This window comes from Ruditapes philippinarum, unplaced genomic scaffold (genome assembly GCF_026571515.1).
Source record: "Ruditapes philippinarum isolate M1 unplaced genomic scaffold, ASM2657151v2 ctg3379_1_1_1_1, whole genome shotgun sequence".
Classification (NCBI taxonomy): domain Eukaryota; kingdom Metazoa; phylum Mollusca; class Bivalvia; order Venerida; family Veneridae; genus Ruditapes; species Ruditapes philippinarum.
The window spans coordinates 59,067-80,200 of record NW_026856314.1 but is presented as its reverse complement, the minus strand read 5'-3'; the positions used below and the strand labels follow the sequence as shown (position 1 = coordinate 80,200).

The following is a 21,134-nucleotide window of genomic DNA, read 5'->3' as shown; positions in this document are numbered from 1 at the left end:
ATTTTTCCCTATATGCATATAGTAAAAACTTAAAAAATCTTCTTTTAAAGAACCCAAAGAGCTAGAGCTAAGATATTTAGCATGAAACATGTTCTAATGGGTGTCTACCAAGTTTGTTCAAATAAAAGCCCTGGGGTCAAAATTGGCCCCGCCCCAGGGGGTCATTGATTTTCCCTATATGCAAAAAGTAAAAACTTAAAAAATCTTCTTTTAAAGAACTCAAAGAACTATGGCTAAGATATTGAGCATCAAACATGTTCTAATAGGTCTCTACCAAGTTTGTTCAAATAAAAGCCCTGGGGTCAAAATTGGCCCCGCCCCAGGGGGTCATTGATTTTCCCTATATGCAAATAGTAAAAACTTAAAAAATCTTCTTTTAAAGAACAAAAAGAGTTAGAGCTAAGATATTTAGCATGAAACATGTTCTAATAAGTGTGTACCAAGTTTGTTCAAATAAAAGCCCTGGGGTCAAAATTGGCCCCGCCCCAGGGGGTCATTTATTTTCCCTATATGCATATAGTAAAAACTTAAAAATCTTCTTTTAAAGAACTCAAAGAGCTATGGCTAAGATATATAGCATCAAACATGTTCTAATAGGTGTCTACCAAGTTTGTTCAAATAAAAGCCCTGGGGTCAAAATTGGCACCGCCCCGGGGGTCATTGATTTTCTTTATATGCATATAGCAAAAACTTAAAAAATCTTCTTTGAAAAAACCCAAATAGCTAAAGTTAAGATATTAAGCATGAAACATCTTTTAGTGAGTGTCTACAAAGTTTGTTCAAATAAAAGACCTGGGGTCAAAATTGGCCCTGCCCCAGGGGTCATTGATTTTCTTGATATGTGTATAGCAAAAACGTAAAATCTTCTTTGAAAAAACCCAAATAGCTAGAGTTTAGATATTAAGCATCAAACATCTTCTAGTAAGTGTCTACAAAGTTTGTTCAAATAAAAGCCCTGGGGTCAAAACTGGCCCGGCCCCAGGGGTGTCATTGTTAACCAGGTTTTCCGAAGGAAAAAACTGGTTATTAGATTGAGGTATGTCGGCGGGCGGATGGGCGGACGGGTGGGCGGGCGGGCGGGCGGGCGGGCGTAAACAATTTCTTCTGTGCGCAACTCCGCCTACATTTCTCAACGGATTTTGACCAAACTTTCACAGAAGCTTTGTCATCAAGTGCTCTGGCGCATATTGTCGGGTTTAAAGCCCTTGGGTTAAATTGGCCCTGTAACGTTTGGGGGGGGGGTCCGGGGGGCCTATATACAGGTGAGCGACCTCAGGGCCATCATGGCCCTCTTGTTTATTTTGATGTTCTTCTATATTATCCAAAAAATACACATTGGCCAATTACCTGAACCATCTTTTTCATCTGTTGCTTTTTGGCAATGATGAGTACAGTTATAGTGAATTAGTATTTTATATGGAAGTCAAATACTACATTGTTTTGACTACTTTTATGACAAATAATCTCACATTTATCGCTACTTTATTCAGGTAACAAGCATCTTACATTTCTCTGATACCATTATTTTAACATTATAAAATTCATGTTTGCTCTTTCTAACGAAGTATGTAAGATTTCCCATTAAAAAAAGCCTCTGGCGAACGGTTGTTACGGAGCTTACAAAAACCCTTAAGTTTGTTGATAAGCTTAATAATGTATTTGTAAAAATCACTATTTATAGTCCGATCGAAAAACTTGATGTTTCACCAGAACATTGCAATAGAGTATATTTATAGTTCTTTGGAAAAAAATATTAACTGCATGTTATTTCATTCCCAACATATTTAAAATTGGGCTCAATATGGCACCAAAAGTTATCAAGTAAATGACTGCCAAACGGGACATTTTTCGCAGCATCTTTTAATTTTAGGAAATCACAATTTCTGTACTAGAGTATTTTGAACGGTGACATTTGCATTTTTTTATACTTTTTTTTTGTTTTTCGTACAGTTTTTTTGTTTGTTTGTCGTACATATTTTTTTTTAAGTTTTGAATACATACTTTTTTTTTAGTTTTGCATACATATTCGTTTTTAGTTTTGCATACATATTTTATTTTAGTTTTTTGTACATATTTTATTTATGTTTTTTTTTTCGTACATATTTTTACATGACGCAATTTGCAAAGTAGAGGTTTGGATAATTACGCCATTTTTAAAACACCATTTTTAAACACTTCGCCATCTGTAAATAACAGTACCCCATTTGCAAATACCAACATTTTCATTTTGGAGGTATCAAAAAAAATAACAACACTTTTAGTATATATATAGTCCGCTTTAACCCAAAGAAAGGTTCTGCATATTGTCTCGATGTGGTTAACATTTTACACAAAGTGCCTGAAAATCCTTTATGGGGTTTTGAAGATAAGGAGCGGACATGAAACCCAAGTCTTAATCCTTTGACCTGAAGGTGTGTCCCCCGACCTTGAGCAGGCACATTTGGCATATAAGTTCTGCACATTATCTGGATGTGCTAAAGAATTGACCCAATTTTCATAAAAATCCTTCAAAGCTTAGCTTTAAGCATTTTTTTCTAAATCAGTGGAATATAAGGAACCTTTTTTAGATCTTTTGCTGTGCATTATTGTAATACATTTGTAACCACCTCTCTTGCCCACGGGGGAGTGCGGGTAAAAAAAGAATCGTGTTCTGATGTTTGCATTGTTCCGGGGCATAAGGCAGGAATGTTGTTATCTGAGTATCCCCCGCAGGGCGAAGATTTAACCAGTGATCGGCTTGGTTTAAAGTCAATGCCCCCTCCCCGCTGTTCTCAGGGTGTAGGGTTGAGTGGTGCATATTCATAATAATAACTGATCACCAATCTTCAGCCCTTTCCAAATAGACACTAATATAATAGTATAATAGTACAGTTAAACTTCGTTCGCTAGAACTCGGATCGCTCGAATACCTCCCTTCGCTCGAATTCATCGCCCAGTCCCGGCAAAATTCCTATATAATATATATTGTTCTACCTCGGATCGCTCGAACACCGATCGCTCGAACTCTCGAACCTGATCTCTGGTCCCTTCGACAGAAATATAGTGAAAATCACACCTTTTCGGTCGAACACAATAAGACAAGTCGGTATGTCCTAAATAAATGACAGTCGGCGACACATGTTTTTAACACCTCGTGATCGTGACAAAGGTAATTAAGGTAAATTGATACAAAATAAGAGGTGTTGTAACCGATTTGTTTGTTATGATAATATTGTTGATTTGCCGTTTATGGTAACGATTAAAAGAAAATAACTCGTGAAATAAGTGAAATATGCATGCCAATAAAGAATGACGTTTACCCGGACGGCTTTAATTACAACCGTGGTTCATGAAAAAGGAATCCTTAACAGTGTTATCTATTTATAGAATGATACTTGTATGTGTATTTATTTATTAAATGATGACTTCAAATAGATGCTGCTGTAAATGTTTTAAATAAATATTTCAGTTATTTATTATTTAAAATTGAATTCATCCTATTATAAACATATAAGTATATTTTGAACATTGTTCAACAAGTTTGGTGTGATTGCCAATTCGAACTCAACCAATTGCAATATGCATGAACATAGATTAACACAGCGTACCGTTAATACTTAATTAAAACACTGGGATAATAATTCTGAATATGAAATATGCGACGAACAGATGTACTAACAAACAATTTCATTGACGTATTTATCTTTCGACGGATGTAAGCTAGGAAAACCTTTAGGCATATGATCAACGTAATAATAGTTCAACCTCGGTTGGCTCAAACTACCGATCTCTCGAACAAATTTGCACAGGCCCTCCGAGTTCGAGCGAGATGAGTGGATACGTTATAACCGGATGAAAACAAGTAAGATGTACTTAAATACGCTATGCATTTGACTTTCCAGAATTGAGATACAGTCAAACAATTAAGAGAGACATCCTCCGATTTAAGACCACCGTGTAGTTAAAGACCACTTTTGAGAAACTTTCATTGAAAAATGTATATTCAGAATAAATACCTTTTGTCATTAAAGGCCATGCATGTTCTCTCTTTGGGTGGTCCTTATTTCTTGGTATTATTATATTACACAAATATGACCCATTTTATTGCTATGAAACTATTGTCCATTGACTGGAGATACTATTAGGTAATTTTGGACTCGTTTCTCCTGCTTTTAGACTATTTTGAGCAGGTTAAAGGTGACAGCTGCGGAAAAATCCATGAAAATGTCTGTTTTTTGTTCAAAATATCTAAAGTTTTAACTAAATGGCAGGATTTCGTGTTATAAATATAGACATTCATCCATAGGGGTCACGCAAGCCAAATACTTACCCCGTGAGTCTTTTCTTAAAAGTTTTATAGACGTTCAATCTGGTCCGATCGAAGAAAAAATGCTGTATTTGGCTTGCGTGACCCCAATGGATAAACGTTTATATTTAAAACATGAAATTCTGCCATTTGGTTAAAACTTTAGATAGTTTGAACAAAAAACAGACATTTTCACGTTATAGTATCTCCAGTCAATGGGCAATAGTTTCATAGCAATAAAATAGGTCGTTGTTGTGTAAAATCATAATACAACCAAATGTATAACTTACCTGTACCGAGCGGTAAATTTCAGCTATCTGCTATCACTGGCGCCGGTAATACGGTGTGAATATGTTGTTGTTAATGTTTTGTTGGAGTATTCCTTACTCTGTCATCCGATGAGTAAGAAAATTTCGAGTGTGATTCCCGCTAGACGGTAATTTTTGTTTTTTTTTATGTACACACGATTTCTTCACCGGCCGAAACATTATAATTGAAGACATGAAATTATTTTAATAGAATGTTACGTGATATACAAGTTTGCTAATGTCTTGTATCAATAAATTACAGGAAAATTCCACAGCATCCCTACTAGAATAAAATGAGCTTCCAATAAATGAAAATATGTCATGCTTAAACATTGTTTAACGAGAAATAGTTGGAGTTAAAAGGATGTATACATCAATATAAAATATTTTTTTCTTACGGAGATCCATAATGTGTAAAAGTTACGTAGAGGTGAATTAGTTATATTTTTTAAAATATCGACTATTAGATGGCAATTAATCAAAAACTGATAGAAATGTAATACAAATAATAATAATAATAATAATAATAATACTAATACTAATACTAATACTAATACTACTACTACTACTACTACTACTACTACTACTACTACTACTACTACTAATAATAATAATAATAACAATAATAATAATAATGATGATAATAATAATAATAATAATTATATAAAAAATATTAGGTTATAAAATATAAACTGTCTAAAATATACGAGGGTTGTCCAATATATTTGTGCACATGTGGGTTGCATAAGAACAAACTACAAAATACTTTGCATCAATCATTCCTCTTTTGACAGTAAAACAAATTATGACAAAATATAAACTGTTTAAAATATACGAGGGTTGTCCAATTTATTTGTGCACATGTGGGTTGCATAAGAACAAACTACAAAATACTTTGCATCAATCATTCCTCTTTTGACAGTAAAACAAATTATGACATAAAAAGGAAATGCCACTTTACAAGCAATAAAAGATTATAATACAATCACAGCTGCAATGGCGCGCGTTAAACGTATGACGTCCAAGTCACCGTCATAATGTTACAGCGTCATACACGTTTTAACAACTTTTTAAGTATTCCCCATTACATTCGATGCATCGCATGTTGCGGTCAACCCATTTCTTAAATGTGACCCTGTAAAGGTCACTTGGAATTGTACAAATGATTCAGACCACTGCATTTTGAAGAGCATGAAGTGTTTTGAACATCCATCACTTCAGCTGTTTTTTGATGTGTGGAAAAATATAATCATAGGAAAGAGTACCAGTTGTGTACCAAACTAAATTATGAACAGAACAGAACAGAACATATTGTTTATTAGATTTTAGATTTAAACATAGTTTATCATCTATACATGCATTACATATAAAGGTCATGTCAAATAAATAATAAAATTAATATGAATATAAATATTATTTACGTAAATGAAGGTATGTGTTGACAAGCAAATTAATTAACTCATTAAACAGTCGGCAATAAATTTTAATATAGAGTTTATGAAAAGTCATTTTGTCGTAGCATGTTTTCTCGAATTTTAAGTGCACATTTGATGAACATCACCAAATTTGTCATTGTCTTGTGATTCACAGATCTTAGCAGTTCAATTAGCTTAAACATACTTGGTCGTAGTGAAAAATATTCATTAATATATCGTTTTCTAATGACTCTGTATCTCGCACATTTAAGCATAAAGTGATATTCGTCCTCAATCTCGCCATTTTCACAAATTTGACACAGTCTATATTCTCTGTCTATTCTATTATGTCCATAACGCCCGGTTTCTATGCGTAAACAGTGCGCAGATGTTCTCATTCTTGTTATGAAAAGTCTCTGTGATTTGTTCAACAAGTCTAAATAAGGTTCATATTCGAAATTCTCTTTAACATGTTTATATACCAATAATACAGGTTTGCTATCGATATCACTTCTCCATTCCTGAAGAAAACAGTCAATCACTCTTTGTTTAAAACACGGAATCAAACTTTTACCGTCAATAATACTGTCCTGTATTTCCCAAAGATATCCATATCCATAGTTTTCTAATAAAATTTTTAACTTATATGCCCAGTTCTTTTTACCATGAATAGCATCATTAAACAGCTCCTTATAAACGTTTTTAATGATACAATTATCGGAATTTAAAACTTTTATCCAGAACTTGAATATCTTAACAAAACGATTTATATAAAGCGGATAGCGCCCTAGCTCTCCATATACAGACACATTACTTACTGACATTTTAACATTAAGAAGTCTTTTACAAAACTTTAACTGCACTCGTTCAATTTCTTTAGCTTTTGAATTACCCCACACTTCAGCTGCATAACTTAATATAGATGTTACAAATGAGTCAAACAGCTGACATTGAACTTTAAGAGTAAAATCAAATTCACGGATATTATAGTTTAACAAATTCATAGCTTTTTTAACAATTGTTGATTACAGTTAAAATTACCATTTGAACCAAATACAGTTCCAAGATAATTAAATGTATCTACAATATCCAACGTTTTCCCGTTATACTCCCATTTCTTTGACGACCACACGGAAAAGTTACAATAGGGCAAATGACGTCATATTTTCTAGTGACGTCAGGAATACGTAAACACAGTTTCCCTGAATTTTGACGTTTAATTGTAGTGCTTAAAGGATACCCAATTTTTTGTCGTGCGCCGGTTTTACGTTACTAAGGTAACTGTTTAATGAGTCGTTTTCACGACACGCCGGTCACACGGTCTTTTTCTTTTGTTTTCTTATTTGAGACAGATTTCACCTTCAAGTGATATATAATTCATGCTTTTTATCAATTACTCTCACGACAACATCTGCAGTGCACGAAAACTGTACGGGACCGGGCAATTCAGAAAAACAATCGAAAATCTGTGAAAAATATGTTAAAGGCATATCCGCGACCTAATGGAGTAAACACTAACGAATAACGCGGAAGACGACATACAACGTCATGACGGGCGTCGCTCACTGACATAACGTCACTTCCTTTTTGGTTTGTTTGAATTAAGTATATAAAGATTAAGTGAATAACGAATAAACGAATGATGCGGACGACGACATACAACGACACGACGGACGTCGCTCACTGACATAACGTCACTTCCTTTTCGTTTTGTTTGAATTAAGTATATAAAGATTAATTAAGTAAATAACGAATAAACGAATAACGCGGAAGACGACATACAACGACATGACGGGCGTCGCTCACTGACATAACGTCACTTCCTTTTCGGTTTGTTTGAATTAAGTATATAAAGATTAAGTGAATAACGAATAAACGAATGATGCGGACGACGACATACAACGACATGACGGACGTCGCTCACTGACATAACGTCACTTCCTTTTCGGTTTGTTTGAATTAAGTATATAAAGATTATGCTGAAGGAGCATGATATTTGTTACCGGTAGGGGGGAGGGCTTAGGTGGCAAAGTAGGTATAGGCAGTCAGGTAGGTAAGTAGGTAGGAAGGCACGTAGGTAGGAAGGCACGTAGGTAGGTAGGTGGGAAGGCAGACAGGCAGTCAGGTAGGCAGGCAGGCAGGTAGGTAGGTGGACAGGCAGGTAGGTAGGCAGTCAGGTAAACAAGTATGTAGGTAGGTAGGCAGGCAGGCAAGCAGATTGGCAGTCAGGTATGTAGGCAGGCAGGTAGGTACGTAGGTAGGCAGGTGTGCAGTCAGGTAGGTAGGTAGGCAGGCAGGTATGCAGTCAGGTAGGTAGGTAGGCATGCAGGTAGGTAGTCATACAGGTAGGAAGTCAGGTAGGTAGGCATGCAGGTGGGTAGGTATGTAGGCAGGTACTACTTCATATTTTGCTGCAAACCATTTACATGCAATTTGTTTCGGCAGACCAATAACATATTGTAACTTAATGTTCTCTTAAACTGCCAGTATTGAATTCAAAGCATATTTTTATCTTGTAAGTTAATCTTCTATATTTAGCCTTTTTTTCAGTTTACAAAACATGTGTTAGCAAAACATTCTATAAATTGAAAAAAAGAAACGGAGATAAGTAAAACCTATCTTTTGAACTGAAGTTCAGCCAAAACCAACCTTATATAACCAAATGCTTGTGCAAATGATAAGCGTTCTACGTACTTTACGCTTCATAATGATTAACACTTATTGACAAATAAAATTACTAAAACGTGCCGTAACATCGCACAATTTTGAAACATACTGGCAGTAACAAAAGTTATCATAAGAACTCTAGGACATTTTCAGAGTTATCGCCAGAACTCCGACCGTGACATTTAGAAAATCGGGTAATCTATAAGCATTACATTTGCAACTTTCCATTATAATTAGGTAATAAGGTATGGCAACGAAGAAGATCACATATGAAAAGTTCCATAAACTCCGTGACAGTTATCGTAATTACTCAATCCTCCGTGTAACCGTTCCTCCCCCGTGATAATATGCACTGTTTTACCTTTAATCCTGTCAAAAAGTAATAAATTTCTATTTATAGATATATGTTTGTTTCAGTTGTCCGCGTATATTCACCAGAGATGGAACATTTTTTTAAAACACTTTTCTTTTATGTTTGTTTTTGCTTTTGATGCAAATTCTTTAGAAGTATAGTGATAGAATGGTAAGATTTTGATTTATTGGAAATGTATTTATTCTATATTTCGAATGTTTTAAAAAATGTCTTTACAATATGTTAATTTGTCACGGAAGTGAAAGCAGACGACACTTTATTGTTTTATTTTATTTCAAATTATTGGTGACTTATGATGTTATATATGATTATAGTCAACTTCGTTTAGACATTTTCCACTCATTTATATTTGAAAGCCGAGTTATACTCTGAAAAAACAAAGTCTAGTGAGCTTGAGTTCAAACATGCAGGTGGCTTGATTTTAATAATTAGCCGTGAAAAAGGTTATTCAACATTTCATATTTTAACATTAAATATTATGCATGAAAAATGTCAAATATCAGATAATGAAGGATAAACATGAAATATGTTAGAGTCACCGGACCAGTGCTCAACCAGTATTTCACAAAATCACATAAAAACTCTTTCAAAACAAAAAGATTGCTCGGAAAACTTATTTTTGTTACAAAGCTAAGCCTTCAAAACTCATAATAAACAAAAGCGTTTTAATGATACAGATCAGGATACCATTTACCAAGGAGTTGTACATAGGGCCTAAAACCACTATATTTTTAAAGCAACGTAACCTGTGCTCGACCAGGTTGTTTTATTTTTATTTGAAAAAAACAGATATGACTTTTTGTGTTTAACAATTTTATTTCAAATCTATTTTGGAACATTTATGTGTGTATGGATGTAAATATGAGATAACTCATCGTCGGATACCCCCCAGCAGGCACTCGACGTTGTTTCAACGTTTTAACAACGTTGAAATATGGTCGTGACGTTGTTCAACCAATATTCAACTATGGACGACCATACGGATATATAGCCAATGTATATACAACGTTGATTCAACGTTGTTTATGGTCGAAGTTTTACATTTAGTTTAATCATTATATAAACTTTTATACCACTAATTTTGTGTTATTATTCCTTTATTGAATTAGTCTGTAAGTGATTTCTGTCAGGAAAATTTGCGTCACAATCTTTTTCCGTATAGATCTATTCAAAATTAGCGCTGAAACAAATAAAATTGGGAATAATTTTTCACTTTCTATTAACGCTTTAAATATTAGTTAATATGTTTTGTTGTTTTATTTTTTAGTTCTTTATGAATAATATTAATTAATAAATTGGTATTAGTCAAAACCCCGTTTATAAAATAACGCTGGTCAGGGGAAGTAATTGCTGCGGTCTATGATTTTGTTTGTTGTCTATGATTATCGTTCGTGCAAATGGTGGCGCTGTTTAGAAAATTTGAAAACAACACGATTGGCAATTTATTTGGATTTCGGAGGTATTACCGTAATGTTTTACTTTAGTTTACTGATTATTTTCTAAAATATTATTATTCATTCTTACAATTCTACTTTAATTTACTTTATGAAATAAATGAGAGATGAAAACACATGATTGAGTTGATTTGACACGTTTTCGCGATCGGTAGGCCTTGTAAGCATGAAGTTATTAAAGTCCTTGGCAATTTATGATTTTACAAATCTTGTCTTTCTTTAACTTATTTTTCATATTATTAAACAATTATCTGTACTATATCCTAATTAGAATTTAATCAATTATAAAATTGAAACATATATATAAAGTATTTTATATCTATATAGTTCGGCCCATATAATTTACGTCCTGAGACGATTCGTCAATATATATAACTATTTTTACATTTAGTGATAGTATAATACAGTGTTAATTAGTTTGAAAAAAAAACATTATTATTAAGTTAAATAACAAATTTGAGTGTTAAAGTTTAATAATCGTAAATTTATGGGGAATAAATCTATTTCTATCTTATTATATATTATTTTATATTCCAGATCCTGGCCCTGGTTGAAATTTAGAGTATTGCAGCTGTAGCCTGTATACCATACATTCAACATGAAAAGGACTGTCAGGTTTGTTAAATTGAAATTTATTCTTATTAATTTATATATTTGAATTTCTTTACTATACAAAGTATAAATTTTTCAACTACTGGATATTTATCTTGTCTTAAAATATATTATTTTCGGAATATTCGTGTAACATTATTTATATAAAATTTACATGTTTGTTGATTTCAGGATGCTGCATAAAATGGTCTTAGCTAGAGCCTAGAATGTTCATTTCTTGGGGAATATGCTGCAAGGAACTGACGGGGGGCAGTTTTTCTTACCAATCATAGGTGAGACTTTTAAATAGCTTCTTTTTAAAAAGATTTTGTTGTCTTATATGCAGTATTTGCTGTCAATATGAAACTTAGATATGTTTCAATTTCTATGCTGTTTTATGATGTAAATTAGAGATAAGCATTTTAAGATGAAAACAAATCACTAAGTTGAGTAATTGTAAGTATAATTTGAGATTGACCAAGTCACTTTTAACTACAAACGTCTTATTTTTATTTGCAGAAGCAGTACTAAGAGACAGCCAAAGAAGTACTCAAACACTTGACATACCCAGAAAGATCTAGAACAGATTGTAGTTTAATTGTTAAAACTATTAAAGTGAATTTAAGCTGCACTTGAACTGTAATTTTGAAATAAAATATCTGAAGTATTTAATATTGTCTTGATATTTTGTTAAACTTGGTTACTTTGCTTTATATCCAAAAATTAAAGTATAGTGGGTTTTCAACGTTGAAATGACATTGAAACTTCAACGTTGAAACAACGTTGAAGCTGCAACATTGTATCAACGTTGAAATTTCAACGTTGTTTCAACTTTCAAATCCGAATATAAATCCAACCTTATTTCAACGTTGAAATCTGACCATAATTCAACGTTGAAACAACGTTGATGTGCCTGCTGGGCCACGGCCGAACCATTAACATTTACATGTTTATCAATCGTGGGTATCCGACGATGGAGATAACTATGATAGGAAGGAAATGTTAGACATTGACAAATAGAGTGATTTAAAGAGTTTTTTTTTTCCTTTTTGCTTTTTTACTGGGGAGTTTGAGATTACTTATTCTCATATTCTATCACTGCAAACATAGTAAAGTGTGACACTTGATGTAATATTCAGTTGGTCTGCCCTTTAGTGGTGTCCGGACAGCTGCCATATCTGTTTACATGTTCATAGCCATTGCCTTGTATGGGAAGCCGGGTTTTGATTATTTGTGGGGGCCTTTCCCATGGAACTCAATAAAAAAACATAAGAGTAAAGGACATTTAACAAAGCATTGTCCAAATTTGCCCTAAATTATCATTATTTCAGTCCTTTTAATAGTTTTTTACTGCAACTTTTATTATAGACATGTATTTTTGTACTGTTTATTATCGTCTGCAAAATTGTCAAGTTCTAACTTGAACGTGGTGTAGAGGTTAAATGTCAGCTATAAATAGCACACACAAACTCCGGGTTTTTTTTTAATTAAGAAGTATTGGTCGAGCAATGGACTGGTCGAGCACAGGTACGGTGGGTGACTCGATAGATGATGTGTTTTAAAGTAGACAAATATTCAATAAGCCAGTTTAATGTCCCTCTGACACAATATTCAATTGTGTCCGAGGTCCTTAAAGTTTGGTGGAAAGGGCCGAGAAGATGTGATTGTGTTTGGCCATAAAAATTGGTAATTGAATATTTGCCTACTTTAAAACACATCATTTATCATTCTTTAATAGTATGTATATGGTAAATCAGTCTAACCTAGTAATTAACTAACCATGTAAATAGCAATTCAATGCTGGGAGTTGATGACTAAGTTCTTTTTTCTCCCAATATATCAAGTATAAGTCTACCAAAATTTAGTAAATTCATAGATATAAAATTTAACAATGCATTATTAAGCTTATGTTTTAAGAAATCGAAAGTACAAAATGCCAACCTGTTGACATAGGGTCCAGTATGTTAATATAATTTGATTTTAACATGGTTGTCAGACATTTTCAATCAAAATTGTACCGAAACAGACTTTTTTTGAATGTCAAATATTTATATTATATATTCTTTATCAAAGATTACACTCTGTGTTTTACATATCAAATCACGTGGTAGAAATACTTTTATAGTCTGATTTTATTGACCTGTCAAATATGAATACATTATATATAAGATTTATTTGAATATTCGATCCAACTTTGGTTATATCCATGTAGTTAATAATTTATATGGAATATATAAATAATGTATTGAAAGTATATAAGTCGTTATCACATCCTGTTAGGTGCAGGGATTTGCCAACACCGCGATTTTGCGAGATTCTCGCTGTAAAAATAAAAAAGTCGCATTGTTTTCAAGTATCCGCGAGAAAAAATCGCATGGTAATTTTCAGAAAATATGTTAATACCTAGTTTTTAATTGTGAATGACAGGTCGTGTGTGTTTGCTTTGTTTACCCTTGTCGAAAAAGAACTGTCATGCATCTCAATTAACACGAAATGTCATTAATCCGCTTGTTTACCAACATGTCATAAAGTGTAATTAACAGACACTCAGGGAACAATTTGACTCCTCCCACGTGTTGCGAGATTACCGATTAACGCGAGAAACCAATCAGAGTTCCTGTTTTAATCGAAGTGACATTATTAAACCAATCAAATAAATCGCTAACATATAACTAACAATTACGCAAGATGGAGGAGGGATCAAACGTCAATTAAATCTTCACTTTCAAATGATTGTCAAAATTAAAGAGAGCAGATATAAATATATATAACTGTAACGGTATTTTTAAGTAAAAATAATGTTTTTTTGTCGACGAGTTATACTTAATTAAATTAACGGCATATTACACTGTATTAACTAGTTAAAAAGTAATGATTTCTTTCGTCCCCTACTTTCATCTAATTTACAACAATCAACATACATGAATATTATATCCTGTGCAAAGACCGCGCATTATAATTCGAAGAAAAAAGCAGGCAAATCAAACTGAAAGGCATATAAATGACATCATTCTGGATTCATTATTTTTTTATTAATATCTGTAGCTTTTTTTTCTAAAGTTATGTATGACCTTTTGGAAAATCTATTATTATATTGTCTGAATGTCCTCAGACTAACAAGCTGTGGACGTTCCAATCGTCCATGCAAGTACTTTTAAATGACATGACAGTGTTGAAATTTCATACTAGTTTACAATCCGTGTAAATTAACATTTCTGATACCACTAAGCAAATTGTGACTTAATTCAATCTCCTAGTACCTGAGTGTACTTTTATGTTCTGATATTATATGCAATTTAACTGTAGTTATTAATAAAGTTTTGTTTTACAGCTGATCTAAATTTTTAGTAACTTAAATTTCGATATTTTAGCAAAAATATAAATCTCACTATTTTGAAAAAAATCCCATTGATTTGATTAATGGGGGAGATTTTCTCCCATAGAATTTGCTGGTCAGGATTATCCCTGTAGGTGATTGCCTGGTATACGAGTGGTCAGTGGTCAGAGGATAACTTTTGTCAAAGTTTTTTTTCTTTATTTATTTTTGAAGTATTTTTTTTAATAGAAATGACCAAGTGTTTGCAAATATGAAGAACAAACCAGCTAGTAGTTCTCCCTATTGCGTTTAAACGCTCAGTATAACTACATGTATTTTACAGAAACAAATAAATGTAATCACATGTTATAAGGTGCTTTGCCGAAAATCTACAGTATATCTATATATTGTGTGCTTTGACCGTATAATAAGCACGCCCGTTTAACTCACAACGAGTGAAAAATGTCCATCGGTAAAACTGTTGTGAGCAACTTCCGTTCCTCGTTGTGAGCACCCATCTATGACGAGTGACACGATAAACAAGGTGAGTTTTTCATAATTTTTGAAGATTACAGACATTTATGTAAAAATATCGAAATGCAGTTAGCTAGCGATGTGTTTTCCGAGTATGCACATGTAAAGATATTGCCTGTTGGTGGACAATTTGATGGAAATACCGTGCGACGCAGTCACTCGGGGTAGCTGGAAAACTGGAGACAACTTCTCTTTGGACCTAATTTAACATTGAAAACGTCGATTCTGGTGACGTTTTGTGCATTCTAACGTAAAACAGATGCCCACAAGTCTTCAGCGTAAATTATTCTCTGAAAGTCTTCGTAGAAACGAAGATATACTCTTTTTTGCTTTAATCCTCGTTGTGAGCACCATAACCTCGTTGTGAGCAAGACAAGCGCAGTGCTTGTCTGGTTTTAATATGTAATTCAAATGGCAAGAATACAATTTTCAATATACCAAAAGCAATCAAAACGTTTTTGTACAAAAGTTTTTCTTTGCAATAGTTCTTCTTTTTATTTTTTTGAAAATTATTCTTCATATTCACAAGTCATCAGATTAACAAAAGAACTAATCAGTGGAGATAAATCAGGTATTTTATTTCGTATACTCTAGTGTGGCACGACATCACGGGGTGTTTATGAATATTTCAACAATTTCACAATCTGTGTGATACAAACATACATGTGTTTATCCTGAGCTGAAGACTGACCAAGTTATGTAAAACAAGAACTATCACGGTAAGTTGACAATGCCCCTGAACTGGTGCTTTGTCCTTTGATTTATGGACCAGATAGATTATTTGATTTTGAACAATTAGATCTTCAATGTGAAGGTAATTCAAGGTCAAGGTGAAATAAATATAGGTCAGTTGGAAGGTCTTGTCCAAAGGGGCATAGTGTCCAAATATGAATTAATTCCACTTACTTATAAAGAAGTTATGACCAATGTTAAAGTTTTTGGATGTTCTAGAAGGTCATTCACGGAACAAGGTAAAAAAAATACAGATCAGTTTGAAGGTCTTGCCTAAAGGGGTGTTGTTTCAAAATATGAGTAGAATCCGTATACTTATAAGGAAGTTATGACCAATTTTTAAGTTTTTGGACAATTTGACCTTCGAGGTGAAGGTCATTCAGGGGTCAAGGTCAAAAGAATATAGGATAGTTGAAAGGCCTTGTCCAAAGATGTTTTGTGCCTTAACATTATGCCAGGACATTATGGCCAATCTTAAATGTTTTTGAACAATTTGACCTTCAAGGTAAAGGCCATTCAGGGGTCAAGGTAAAAAAAAAATACAGGTCCGTAGGAAGGTGCTAAGTGATGTTGTGTTCAAATATGAATCAAATCCGTTTACTAATAAGGAAGTTATGACCAATGTTAAAGTTTTCGGACAGATTGACGGACTGACAGACGGACAGTTCAAAACTAATATGCCTCCCTTTGGGGTATGCACAACGTCGTGCAAAGAAATGCTGCTGTTCAAAAACGTTTTAATTGCTGTGGTAGATTGAAAATTATATTTTCACCATCTGAATTACATATAAAAACCAGACAAGCACTGCGCTTGTCTTGCTCACAACGAGGTTATGGTGCTCACAACGAGGATTAAAGCAAAAAAGGGTATATCTTCGTTTCTATGAAGACTTTCAGATAATAATTTACGCTGAAGACTTGTGGGCATCTGTTTTACGTTAGAATGCACAAAACGTCATCAGAATCGACGTTTTCAAAGTTAAATTAGGTCCAAAGAGAAGTTGTCTCCAGTTTTCCAGCTACCCCGAGTGACTGCGTCGCACGGTATTTCCATCAAATTGTCCACCAACAGGCAATATCTTTACATGTGCATACTCGGAAAACACATCGCTAGCTAACTGCATTTCGATATTTTTACATAAATGTCTGTAATCTTCAAAAATTATGAAAAACTCACCTTGTTAATCGTGTCACACGTCAAAGATGGGTGCTCACAACGAGGAACGGAAGTTGCTCACAACATTTTTACCGATGGACATTTTTCACTCGTTGTGAGTTAAACGGGCGTGATAAGTATGCTATCGACAGATTAATAAAATCAAACAATAGTCCGTATTAGGTCTGATTATGAATAATAGCCGAGGAATTCCGATTAGGCAAAATTAAAATGATGGAGAAATCAGGAGGAATTACTTCCTGTTTCGAGTAAAAAATCCCCCCTCCTTATAACGATTTGTTTTCATATTTTTGCTGTAAAAATATCATTTTAAAACGGTTCAAACATATATCGTTCTTGGTGTTTTTTTCATGCAATTAACTAAAGAAGATAATGGCGCGATAGCTCAGTTGGTTAGACCACTGACTGTCACTCCTGAGGTTCCGGGTTCGATCCTGGGTAACACCCTTGGGATTTTTCAGAGACATTTTCAGTGTTTCCCACCTACCTAGAGGTTAACTGGTACGAAACCCAGGTAATTCTCGCATGTATCAGTGCTTTACACTGGGCATGTAAAGGAACCAAGAGATCTTTTCAATAAGAGCTAGGGACTGGTTCTCGGACTCCCTTGTATCTCATAGCTGTATCTAGAGTCTGCTGAGGTAAAGACCATACTGGAAATAACTGCTTGCACTTTCGTAGGTTATCCTTGACCGCCCGGTCTAAAGAAAATCAATCAATCAAACACTCAATCAATCAAGAAATATTTTCTTCTTTAGCTTATCAACACCCTCCCCCACCAATTCTTTGGATTCAGAATGAAGAAGGAAAACGTTTATTTTCAAGCATACAATTTATTATATACTTATGAATGAACAATTGAGAAATATTGATGAAATAAAATGCGTATTTTTATTTTCCATATTTTCACTGTAAAAAATTATTTTTCACTGGTATTTTCCGTATTTTCACTGGTGTCTTGACGGACTACTTTATTCTAAATTAAGCTAATAAACAAAATTAAAAGGGAACTCTTCCTACTCATAGGCTAAATGAGGAAAAAAAGTATATAATAAACAGAAAATTCAAGTTTCTTTTATAAATATAGGATTTATTTTCATCATGTGGTATGAAATTTAACATATTTCACTCGTGGCTACTGCCACTCGTGAATATTTTTGTTCATGCGACTCGATGAAAATAAATCCTGTATTTATAGAAGAAACTTGAAGGTCCTATAACGATGGAAATACTTCATTTTGTATATGAATTTATTCAATTATTAAAACAAAGTTTAGCTATAATTATGCATTGCTAAAGTTAAACATAGCATCTGTATTACTATATAATGTTACATAATTATTTACTTCTTATTTACCATATGCATTACTTGTTTCTAACTATGCAAATTTGAAGTTAGTAAACACCTCAACATTTCATATATTATATAGAAAGATTGTCACTGATTAACACTTTGTTTTCTACTTTCTTTTCAGAACTTCAAGGCGACCTGATTAAATTCTACAGACAAAGGTGTAGTTCAATACCTCTCTCACCGCTTCTGGAAGAAATAGAGACACCTTTAGCTGGGTTCTATGTGATGCCAGATTTAGTCGCCGTAAAGCAGAAGTCCCTAACTCGTCATGAAGAGGAAAGAACTCCGATAAAGTCTTTGAAAGACCTGTTTTCAACCGGAAAAGGAAATCAACAAGCAATTTATCTATCAGCTGATGCAGGTTTTGGAAAAACTGCTTTCTCAAAATATCTTGCAATCACTTGGTGCCAAGCTCATTGTCGTGATGAAAACTACCCTCGTTTTAAGGACGACCAGTTAAAGGCGTTATTTGACTTTAAGTTCTTATTTTTGGTTTTATTAAGAGACTGTACCTCTGTTTGTAACATTGACGATATGATCGAACAACAAATTACCAAGAAACTACGTCCCTCTGTATCTCTAGATGAAGTTTTACGTAGAGAAAAATGTTTGATTATATTGGACGGTCTTGACGAATGGACACACCCTGATAATAGTTGTGGCGAAGTAACAGAAAAAGTCCCACATCGGTACGTACCTGATAATTGTGTTATCCTAACGACAACCCGACCGTGGAAGCTCGGAGTTTCAAATCTCAAAACAAGTCAAATTAACAAAAAAGTAGAATTGGTTCAATTAAGTGCAGATTCTACGCGGCAACTAAAAGAAAATGCTATAAGGAAAATGACCGGTGTCCATGACGATAGAGTATTGCAGAGTAAAAGACAGGACTTTAATAAATTAATACGTGACCGTCGCTTAGAGCACATGCAAGTGATTCCACTCCTCCTCATGTATATAGTTTGCTTATGGTGCAACAACATTCCTATAGGAAATTCAAAACATGAAATTTACAGCAATATCATTGAATTTCTATTATCCAGAACATCAAAGAAACACCCGGAAGTTCAACCATCTCGTGAATCGTCTACTGGTGAAATTCCAGAATACTTCATAAGTCATGAATTCTGTAAACATTTTTACAGTCTTATAACATCATTAGCAGAACTAGCTTATCAAACATTATTTAACGAAAAGAGGGAAAACACGCTTGTATTTGATAGAACAGTTGCTGAAAAATATCTCAAAGCAGACGACATGAAATTAAGTCTACTCTCAGGAATACTGTCAGAAAGTAGAAGTAAAACTTTAATCAAAGAAATTATCAAAGTATCGTTTTCTCACAAAACAGTGCAAGAATTCTTTGCCGCCATATTTATAAAATCTCAAAGTGACGCTCAGAAAACTGTTGTAGAAAAATGTAGAAATGTTCAAGACATTCTGGACATGTCAAAAATTTGTGAATTTATAAATAAAAAGAATGCTGGCCTGATGTGTGCAATATCAAATGATTTGATGTCTGTGATAAATGAAGACAAGGAAACACGCGACTATAGAACTTGAAGGTTCACATTGAAGGTTCTATGATAACCGCCGTATGAACACATCTGCGGATGTTTCTAAATTCAAAATTCTACCATTTCATGTTTAAATGTTGAATTCTGCTTAAGCCGGTGCTAGGGGGCGTGGACGGTAACTTGCACTTTCCAGTACCGTCCATGAACAGGCTCAATCAAACCGAGCCTGCAACATTTTCAATTTTGCCGTGTTGGGCTTTCTTTAGGGATTCTTTATTTATCTATTTTATGATCACATCCGTGTTATTTGTGCCGTGTGGCGGCTGTAAAAAGTCGCCCCGTACATTTAATCAATGATGTTATATTTTCGATCCTTGAAGATCGTTCAGCACGACATTATTGTTGTGCTTGTGGTATTTTTTAGTTTCAACTTTTTGGCATTTTCTAGTTGGGTGGTTCCAATATTCCTACTTGAATAATGTTGAATCACCCTTAGGATATGTTGCCTGCTTTTTAAATTTGTCTTTTGACGTCTTATCTGTGATACGCAGGCTTCATAACCTCTGATCCCCTTTCAAAATTCTATTTTATTTAGTTCCGCCCATTGTTTTCTCGTTTAGGGCACACGCTTTTTATTACTTGGGGACCATACGCCGCTTTTCATGGAATGGCACGGAAGTGTCACATTGAAGGTTCCATGATAACCGCCGTATGAACACATCTGCGGATGTTTCTAAATTCAAAATTCTACCATTTCATGTTTAAATGTTGAATTCTGCTTAAGCCGGTGCTAGGGGGCGTGGACGGTAACTTGCACTTTCCAGTACCGTCCATGAACAGGCTCAATCAAACCGAGCCTGCAACATTTTCAATTTTGCCGTGTTGGGCTTTCTTTAGGGATTCTTTATTTATCTATTTTAAGATCACATCAGTGTTATTTGTGCCGTGTGGCGGCTGTAAAAAGTCGCCCCGTACATTTAATCAATGATGTTATATTTTCGATCCTTGAAGATCGTTCAGCACGACATTATTGTTGTGCTTGTGGTATTTTTAGTTTCAACTTTTTGGCATTTTCTAGTTGGGTGGTTCCAATATTCCTACATGAATAATGTTGAATCACCCTTAGGATATGTTGCCTGCTTTTTAAATTTGTCTTTTGACGTCTTATCTGTGATACGCAGGCTTCATAACCTCTGATCCCCTTTCAAAATTCTATTTTATTTAGTTCCGCCCATTGTTTTCTCGTTTAGGGCACACGCTTTTTATTACTTGGGGACCATACGCCGCTTTTCATGGAATGGCACGGAAGTGTCACATTGAAGGTTCTATGATAACCGCCGTATGAACACATCTGCGGATGTTTCTAAATTCAAAATTCTACCATTTCATGTTTAAATGTTGAATTCTGCTT

At 34.1% G+C, this 21,134-nt stretch overlaps 1 protein-coding gene and 1 long non-coding RNA gene across 2 annotated transcripts; both read left to right on the top strand.

The window, feature by feature from the left end:
* The first annotated feature begins 3,548 nt into the window (after window positions 1–3,548).
* LOC132746200 (uncharacterized) lies at window positions 3,549–19,769 on the top strand. Its single transcript, XM_060735274.1, has 2 exons — window positions 3,549–3,841; window positions 18,328–19,769. Exons 1-2 carry the CDS (start codon window positions 3,832–3,834, stop codon window positions 19,767–19,769), a joined length of 1,452 nt encoding a protein of 483 aa, XP_060591257.1. The 5' UTR covers window positions 3,549–3,831.
* On the top strand, window positions 9,977–11,798 carry LOC132746197 (uncharacterized). The gene is made up of 3 exons (XR_009627959.1): window positions 9,977–10,507; window positions 11,040–11,117; window positions 11,286–11,798. It is a non-coding gene; the product is annotated as an uncharacterized LOC132746197 (long non-coding RNA).
* Window positions 19,770–21,134: the final 1,365 nt, after the last annotated feature.